A 9,680-nucleotide genomic window follows, 5' to 3' on the forward strand; every position below is an offset into this window, starting at 1 on the left:
GTGTGGCAGATACTGCATAGGAGCAGGGCAAGTCCAAGGATCTGAGCTTGCCATCAACTCGGCCATGAACTCCCTGGGGATCTAGAGGAACTCCTTTAACCTCTGACCACTCAGGGTAGTCCTTGGACCAGGGCATCTCAAACCTGACAGCTTGTGAGAGATGCATATTCTTGGGCCCACCCTACACCCCTTCCTCCTTCCCCCTCCCCAGAATCTGAACCTGCATTTAATAAGCCCCAGAGAGGAGTTTGCACATTGCATAGAGACCCACTGCCTTCACCTACCTGAGCCTGCAAGTCCTACTCCACAAACTACAGAGGTCTACCTGTTAGCCCTGAAGGCTTACAGCTGTGTAGCTGAGTGGAAGGAGGTGGGGTTCTACCTGAGTCCTAGTGTGATGTCACCCCAATTGTCTTCTCTCTCTGTCTCTCCCCTATAGCTGACAAGGAAGCTGATGAGTATTACATGAGGCGGAGGCACCTGCCTGACCTGGCTGCCCGCGGCACCCTCCCCCTCAATGTCATCCAGATGTCACAGCAGAAGCCGTTGCCAAGGGAACGACCCCGCCGGCCCATCAGGGCCATGTCCCAGGACAGGGTCCTGTCCCCACAGAGGGGCCTGCCGGATGAGTTCGGCATGCCCTACGACCGCATCCTGTCCGACGAGCAGCTTCTCTCCACGGAGCGCCTGCACTCCCAGGACCCGCTGCTGTCCCCAGAGCGGACGGCCTTCCCCGAGCAGTCGCTGTCGCGGGCCATCTCGCACACGGACGTCTTTGTGTCCACGCCTGTGCTGGACCGCTACCGCATGACCAAGATGCACTCCCATCCCAGTGCCTCCAATAACTCCTACGCCACCCTGGGCCAGAGCCAGACGGCAGCCAAGCGCCACGCCTTCGCCTCACGCAGACACAACACAGTGGAGCAGCTGCACTACATCCCCGGCCACCACACCTGCTACACGGCCAGCAAGACCGAAGTGACCGTGTGACCGGTGGCGAAGGGTCAGGGCCACTGGGCAGGACAGGGATCTGGAGCAGAGCTTCTAGCCTGGAACCTCTCCCTCCTTGATCTCTTCTGTTAGCAGTGGGGGTGGCCAGCTTTGTCCAGAAAGCCACACCCCCAGGGACACCACCCTGATGGCCTGGCCCAGTACGCTCAGACCCGACATCCAGAGCGATCATTCTCCCTCTTCCCACAGAGTTGGCGGTGGGTGAGCGGGGCAAGCCCCTCCCCGCCCCGTGCAGCCCTCCACCACCTTCACGAACTCCCTTCAGTCTCACATCCCCACCTCCCCTTCCAGGGGACTCAGCCGCAGGTTCTGCCAAGAGACCCTCGCCTGACCCGGAGCCCACAGCTGCCTGGGTTTCCATTGGCCAGCGGGTGCAGCCAGTGGGCTGACCGAAGAAACAACCTGGTCTCATTCCTTTACCTAGAACCACATCACAGAAATCTTCTAGTGCCTAAAAACTGCCTGCTCGCTCTCTCACAGCCGGAGAGCTGCTGTGTTCATAAGCACAATAACGATTCTCTGCTGCCTGCTGGAACTCTCTGGTCCCTGCCGAGTGGCCCTTCCTTCGCTGACCCCGTAGGGCCCCACCTTGGCCCCTGGCCCTCCCCTCAATCCTGAGTTCAGGGAGAGCCTCCCCTCCCTCCCCAGTTTCAGCTGGCTGCCCTGCCCTCTCTCCCCTGGGGGGCCATGCTCCTCCCTGTGCCCTGGCTATGTTACCCCTGAGTTCTCTGGGGCTTTTGCTCTTGCCCTCCCAGAGAGAGGGTAGCAATGAGATGTAGGGACTTTGGAGATGCCCCCCACAGCCACCCAATCCCCTGCACACTTCCTCCAGGCCTCTAGGTCTGAGCTTTGCCCGTCACTCAGACCTACCTTTCCTCCCTCCCCTGGAGGCAACTGTAGGAGTCAGGGCGGAGAGGGCCACTGTGATGCCCGGGGTCTCAGGGGCTGCCCATTCCCATAATCCAAGGCTCTGTCTATCTCCTCCCATGAGTTCAGGGCAGGATGGAGGCAGAGGCTTCTAGAGAGAAAATACTCATCCCCCAAGGTGGTTGCCCTGCACCCTGCATGCTCTTATCACCCCATCTGCCCGCCTCCCCTTCCCCCTGCCCTCAGCTCCATTCCTCCCTCCTGGCTGCATCTCCTCAAGCAAGGGTACTCCAGGCTGTTGGTCTGGGGGCTGACTGCGCAGCTTCTCACTGCATCAGTCCCTCACTGCAGGGGGCGCTCGAGTATGTGGCAGATGACCCCTGCCCTCTGCCCTGGGAGGCCACTCCACTGGCAGCCCATTTCAGCCCCATCTCTGCCTCTGGTCTGAGTGGGGTAGGGTGGGCAGGACATCATAGGCTCTTGGGGAGCCTCACAGGGAACCCAGCTGGATCTACTCCCCCTAAGACCAGAGCCTGGGGCAGCAGGAAGGCGGCAGAGAAGGGGTTCCCCCATTCTCAGGGCCAGGGCACCTCCCTGGGCTGGGGGGGAAATCAGCCCCAGACAAATGAGTGAAGGGAGTGAAGCCCTTCAATAGGCTTTCACTGCCCTCAGTTCTGCATGGATGACCCTGCCAAAAGTGGGGGCGGGGTGGTGGGAGAAGTCCTTGGTGTCATCCCTGGGAACTGTGAATCTCACCACGTCCATGGCCGCAGGGAAATCCATGGACTGCCTCCCTTACTGATTTCACGAATCCCAAAGCTCTCCCCGACGTGAGGAAACCCTCGCATGTGTCACAAGGGGATGAAGATTTGGGGCTACGAACACAGCCCCGGCTTCCCCCAACTCTGTCCAGGGCAGTGTCCCTGGGACTGTGGGGGTGGGAAGCCAGGGTTAGCTCCTCGCTTTCCTCCCCTACAAACACATAAACCTTCAAAAGGGCTGGTCCTCATGGGTTTATGAGTGTTTGTTTCAGAAGGTGAGGCTCAGAGGATTGGAAAGGAGGACATCAGTCTACAGACAGCAGTCAATCACTCCCAGAAACAAAAAAGCTTGTCTCACAGTTGAGCCCATAAGCTCAGTACCCTTTAATCATCCCACCCCTGGCCAGTTCACATTCAGGCTGCCTGTTAGTGGGGAGGGGAAAGGACCGGACAGACGTAGGTGGGAACTCCCTCCCCAGGTAGCTACAGGCGTACACACCGAGCCAGAAGCCTGATCTCATCCTGCACCTGCGTCATCCGAATGCCAAGTTCTCCTGCCCTCCTACTTTCCCCAGGCTGCCTCCCACCTCCACCCTGTCTCTGACAAGGTGTCTGTCTGTCTGTCTCAGGGGTTGTTTGATAGGTTGATTCCAAAAGATTTCTCATTCCAGCCTTACCACTGTCTGGTTGAAAGTCTCTGACATCAGTTGGATCAGAAAATTCTACTAGAATGCTTTTAAAGCATTCCTTCTGCTTCACCTTTAGGTCTAGAAGTCATGAATGGAGGGGGAGGAAACAGGGAGAAGTCTACAAACTTGCTCTAATTCAGTCCCCATTTCAAAATCCAGCGAACTTTCTTAACTGGGACATGGATACAAAGAATATATATAGAGGGCCTGGTACCATTTGTGGTTTCCTGCATCTTGGAATGACTGTCTCCTATTTATTCAGCCATCCCACCCATCTTTAAGGAACCAGTTCACACAGCCTGATAAGAGAGGGTTCTGGGGCTGGAACCCAGATGTTGTGACTTCCGGGCCACGGGCCTCTGCCATCCTGTCCCTGGAATAAAGCCCCCTCCCCCTTAGCAGGGGAAGCTGAAAGCCCAGGGTCTCACTCTACTCCTTCTGTTCTTTCTTGCATGCCTTCACTGCCCAGATAGGAATGGACCAGGGCATGCACAGGTTCTCTCCTGCCCTGAGAGGTCTTCCTGTTCTCTTGGTCTGTGGTGGCTGTGAATCTCCCATCATCCCTTGTGCTCTCGTACCTCTCCTGCTTTGCTTCCTCCAGTTAACTCCTGGCTCTATGCCTTTGTGATTCACCAAGGGCAAGAATTCCTCCTAACCAGGTGTTTGCCCTCAGAGCTCCCCTGTGTCTTGGATGATAGGTTTACCCTTTGAAAATTCCCATCTTTCTCCGTAACTCAAGTCTCTCCCGCAACCTCCTCTTCCCAGTCTCGCTCGGAGAAACTCCTGTCTCAACATCAGTCTTCTATGCCTGTCTGTTCTTCTCTTCCACCTCCATTTACCTTCCTCCATCCCTAATTGTCCCTGATCCTGCTGTTCTCAGTGTCAAAGCTGTCCGTGAAACCAGTGAATGAATCAGACCCTCCTTAGGGCTTCTGGTTTCACTGCATGGGTTTATCCTTTACCTCCTGCACCTATGAGAGGATACTCCAGGGCAGGGAACCAAGGGCTCTCCCACTTTAATCCTTGGGAGGGAAAGGAGAGAAGCTGCTGGGTCAGGGGTGTCACAAACCAAAAAATCAGCTTTGGTGGCTGCAGTTGCAAATCCCCCTTGAAGCCCCTGACCCTTGGGGACTCTTGGCCTCTGCTCTCATTCGCCTCCCCCTTCTTGCTTGCATGCATCACAGATGTCCCTTTGTCCCCAAAGAGTTGAGGACCTCATGAACCTCCAAGCACGAGGGAATATTCATCTCAACATCCTTGCCACCATACACAGTCCATTTTCTTCTGAGACACCCTGTCTGCCACCACCAGCCTCCCATTCTCAGATTACTTCCACAGGCATCTGTGGACTTGACCCAAGGTAATATGAAAGGGCTGTCCATCACATGGACCCTAGAAGGCACCTGCTCTGAGAAGAGCTGTTTCCTTACCTCCCACACACATTGCTCTGCCTGCCTCTCTGAGCCTGGGAAGCTGCCCCAGGAGTACGTATTCTCAAGCAAGCTTGTGGTGTTTTAATGAGATTTTTTTTCAGGGTTCAAATGTTACTCTTTATCAATGCAGCATTTTAATGGAAGATTCAATATGAAAGATAGGCATTCCTGGGCTCCATATTTGATTTTGGAAGGTGGCACACTCTAGGAGGAAAAAAAAAAGCATGGGGCAGAGGCTCTTAGAGACAAGGCCTGGCTTTGTCTCCATCCTACCATGTGACCAAGGGTGAGTCACATTCCTGCTCAGTGCCTCAGTTTCCCATCTGTAAAATGGGTGGCTTTGATTAAATGAGCTCTGAAGTCTCACCCATCCCTTACATTCCAGGGCGTTCACTCCCCGTTGGCATCCCTTCCCTTCTTTGTATTCCTCCCCACTTCATCTGATCTGCATGCATCCAACTACACCTGCCCTTATGGTGATGTCCTCAGATAACCTAGACAGCCACCAGACACGTCGCCAGAGCCTAGGATGGGCCCCATGGGCTTGGCCACCCAGGGATGCTTTCATACCTGAAGGTGAAGGACCTACCCATTCTACAGCTTGCCAATCATGTGTCAGGGAAGCCTTCTCCTACAGACACACATAACCATCCAAGGTGTCTGTGTCACAGAGGAATTCTGAGTTTGGAGTTTTCATTTTTGACAAGATCCTAATAAGCTGGAGGGAGGCGGTTTCAAATACAGAGGATGGGCTGGAGGAGAAAGGTTTGGAGGTCTGCCCAGGAGGGGATGAAGCTCCTATTTGAGGGCAGCTGGGAAATACATTCAAAGCCCAAAAGAGCATGCCTGTCCAAGGCTCTATGTGGCAGTGGATGTTAACACGTCCCACTCTGCAGCATGTGTCCTGAAGACCAAGTCTGAACACTGAGGCTCCATTCCCACTGGATAAGGGGGAGGCATCACCATTGGGGCTGCAAGGAGGTGGGCACTCACCCCATCCTAGTACCTTCTAGCCCCCTCCTCATGACACTACTGACCTCCCGGTGAAGGCTTGGGAAGCAAGAATGGAGAGTCCAAGTCGGTGTCATCACACTCATCTTGTAAATCAGCCAACACATTAACCTCCCATCATTCAGAGAGATGACGTTGTGTGTTTCCTTACCACCTTCCTTCCCAAGGGAGAAGACCCTGCTCAGCTCTGCTACCCACCCTGCAGTGACCCCAGAATGCCACTCCGCGGGAGAACTCACTCATATGCTTCGTAGTGGCAAATACCCCTCTAGTTCTATAACTCAACTAGACATTTTGTAGTAAATAATTCTTGAAATTCTCTAATAAAAAGCAATTCTTACTGTAATATTTTTAGTTTGGGGACACGATTTCCTAAGGGGGGGATTAATGAACATTTTTATGCATTAGCCCAATTTATGGATTCCGTGTTTATTATACGGTAGTACTGATGAAAAGTACCTTTCTATCTGTACCCTTGCCCAGTTCTTTCATGACTCATATGTAAGCTTTGTGATGAGCAGTGCTCCAGTAACTGCTTCTTCTGTACAAATCTCATTGGTCTACTTACTCGTCGAAGCACATTCTATATGTACTGTAAACATATATCACTTTAGTAAGATTTAGTCTTAAGGATTTTTCCACTTTTGTCAGTAACAGATATTTATGGATTAAAAAAAATAAAGCTGTTTCAACATAACCTGTGTCTCTTAAATCATGTGCTTACTTTGACAGTCAAAACCAAACATCAATACAAAGCAAGAAAGAATTTAGAAAATCCAGAGTTAGGATGGGAGCAACAATTGGCTACAAATGGAGCTAAGGGAACTTTTAGAGTGATAACTGTGTTTTAAAACTGACTGGTAGTGATGGTTGCACAAATGCATAAATCTACTAAGAAAATCACCAAACGGTATGCCTACAATGGGGAAATAGTATTATATAAAAATTAAACTTTAATAATGCTATTAAAAATGAAGAACAAATGGAATATAGGAAAGTATTCCTAGGAAAATGCCACTGGACAAGATATGCCAATTCCAAGCAGATTTAAATTTCTAACTTTGTACCCATTCTCATCTACTCCAACACTATTACTCTTGGACTTTAGGTCTTAGTTTGATTTTAGAGTTAGTCTTTGCAGTTACCCTGAGTGCTTAGAGTACATGTAGCTAAATATCTAGGCCACTTAAGCCAGAAAATCAAGTTGCACCATGAAAACTGATTTAGATTCATAGCTTCGTTCAAGAATCTCTTTCTCTGGACACGTCTTTTGTACTGTTTTCTTTGGCGCATGCTCACTCTTGCTGCTGAGGTCATTTGCTTCGTGTTTCTGAGTTTTCAACTGGATACCAGTATGTTCAAGTTCAACACAGTGTTGTCCAAGAGGGCAGCTGGCCTAACCCCCAACTTCAGTATCTCCACTCCCAGTGTCCGGTCACACTCTCTTGCCAACTCCCTGATTCCTCTGGAAATAAAATCCTTCTCATTGGATGCACTGCACTTTTAGTGACAAACCTTTTTTTTTCTTTCCTATTAATGGCATTCATTACCTAGGACAAAATTACAAACCTGTTCACTATTCTTGCTCATTGTAACAAATTACCACTCTTATTCTGAAATGCATTTTCTCATTAGAATAATCACTACTGATCAGGAATTGGTTCTTAACCTTAATGTCTCTATCCTATGGTGCTTCACAGGAAGTCTACACACATGCATGCACACATTACAAGTATACAAGAGCTTCATTAATCTATACCCATTACTGGAACAAAACCCAAAGGAAAACAAAATTCTGAGCAGGAGAAAGTTTTAAGAGTTGTACAATTTCATTATAATGTTTACATATACATATAATGACTAAATTAAATTAAAACATGTTTTCTCATAAAAACTCACAGGGGACATTCTTTATTGAACAGGTAAGAATAATACATAATTAAAAGTAAAATGAGGGGGCCGGCACTGTGGCAAAGTAGGTTAATCCTCCGCCTGAGGCACCGGCATCCCATATGGGCACTGGTTCTAGTCCTGGCTGCTCCACTTCCGATCCAGCTCTCTACTGTGGCCTGGGAAAGCAGTAGAAGATGGCCCAAGTCCTTGGGCCCTTTCACCCACATGGGAGACTGGGAAGCAGCTCCTGGCTCCTGGCTTCAGATCGGCACAGCTCCAGCCATTGCAGTGGCATTTGGGGAGTGAACTAGCAGCTGCAAGACCTTTCTCTGTCTCTCCCTCTCCCTCTCTGTAACTCTACCTCTCAAATAAATAAATAAAGTCTTAAAAAAAAAAGTAAAATGGGGTGAGTGTTTGGTGCAGAGGTTAAGATGTTACTTTGGGATGTCCACATCCCATACAAAGTGCCTGGTTTAAAGTCCTGACTCTGATCCTGATTTCAGCTCCTTGTTAATTCACACCCTGGGAGAAAGCAGGTGGTTACCCAGCTACTTGAGTTTCTGCTATTCACATAGAAGAACCAGACTGAATTCCCAGCTCTTAGCTCCAGCTCCTTGGTCCAGCCCTGGTTGCTGCAGAGTGAACTGGTGGTTGCCATTTCTCTATTTCTCTCTCCTGTCCCCCACTTTCAAAATAAATAAATTAAAAAATGCATTTTTGAAAACTAAAATGGTCATTAGGTATGGGTCAGAGAGTTCTGAACACACTTATAATGGTGCTTCTAAAAATATTTTAAGAATTTTCTTAAATAGGCTAAATATCTCCCTTTAAATATCATTAACTCTACCAATTTGTTTCATTATTTTACTTCTTTTATTCTCAAAGTTAAATCTCAATTAAGCCCCTGTCACAATTGTTGCTAGCTAATTCCAACTTGGTAAGATGTAAATAAATGACAATTTAATGTACCATTATGAATGAGCCAAGGCCAAAGCAAACTCATCTTGGAAGCACTGAGATTCCAGTGGTCTTGGATGGCTTTTCACCTGCAGTGTCACTTTGGATGCTCATTTTCTTGTTCCTCCTCTCTTTATGAATGTGAGAATAAAGTTTAAACTTCTAGAGAGGAACAAGAAAGAGCTTCCCTCAAGGATCTAAGAAGGCTGAGGACCTTTATTGTTTGGGCTGCAAATATCAGGAATGGAAAAGTAGAAAGAGTTTAGAAGCAGAAGTGGGAAAGGAATGCCTTGAAAGTTCCAGAATAAGGGAATCAGTACATTTTATAACATGGATGTGTTGGCCAGTATTATCTCTGGGCTTTGGTTTCCTCTTTTTTTTTTTTTTTTTTTTTTTTGACAGGCAGAGTTAGACAGTGAGAGAGACAGAGAAAGGTCTTCCTTCCATTAGTTCACCCCCCAAAGGCCGCTACGGCCGGTGCGCTGTGCAGATCTGAAGCCAGGAGCCAGGTGCTTTCTCCTGGTCTCCCATGCGGGTGCAGGGCCCAAGCACTTGGGCCACAGCAGAGAGCTGGCCTGGAAGAGGGGCAAATGGGACAGAATCCGGCGCCCCAACTGGGACTAGAACCCAGGGTACCGGCGCAGCAGGCGGAGGATTAGCCTAGTGAGCGGCGGCGCCGGCCTGGTTTCCTCCTTTTCAACAGTTAGGAAATTAGATGAAGTCTAAGAACTTACATTTGGAATTTGATAATTCAATGATCACAAAACAGTATATACTCAAATTAAATCTGAGATTCTAAGAAGCTAAAAGTACTTGTGAGTTTGCACTGAGCTATTTCTCTTGGTACTACCCATTTTTGCATTCCCATCCCAAGAGAACAGGATACAGTCAAAAAGCACTGGACTGGGAACCAGATCTCATTCATTGTACCTGGTTCTGCCAGCATTTTGCTATGTGACCTGGAAAAACTCACTTCTCCTCTTCAAACTTCAATTTTTCTCATTTAAAACACAATGAATGGGCCAGACCAGGCAATATCTAAAATGATTCTCAGCTTC

The 9,680-nt window shown here is 49.2% G+C and overlaps 1 protein-coding gene across 4 annotated transcripts in view; it reads left to right on the forward strand.

Moving 5' to 3' along the window:
* SHISA6 (shisa family member 6) overlaps window positions 1–6,469 on the forward strand; it is a 351,868-nt gene extending 345,399 nt beyond the window's left edge. For all 4 annotated transcript variants that reach the window (XM_051824480.3, XM_051824481.3, XM_051824482.3 and 1 more), the window contains one exon: window positions 440–6,469. In XM_051824480.3, the coding sequence (XP_051680440.1) occupies window positions 440–990 (551 nt within the window). In that variant the 3' untranslated portion in view covers window positions 991–6,469. The remainder of the gene's footprint in view (window positions 1–439) is intronic.
* The last annotated feature ends 3,211 nt before the right edge of the window (window positions 6,470–9,680 follow it).

Source organism: Oryctolagus cuniculus, chromosome 17 (genome assembly GCF_051225735.1).
Source record: "Oryctolagus cuniculus isolate XC-2025 breed Fujian yellow rabbit chromosome 17, ASM5122573v1, whole genome shotgun sequence".
NCBI lineage: Eukaryota > Metazoa > Chordata > Mammalia > Lagomorpha > Leporidae > Oryctolagus > Oryctolagus cuniculus.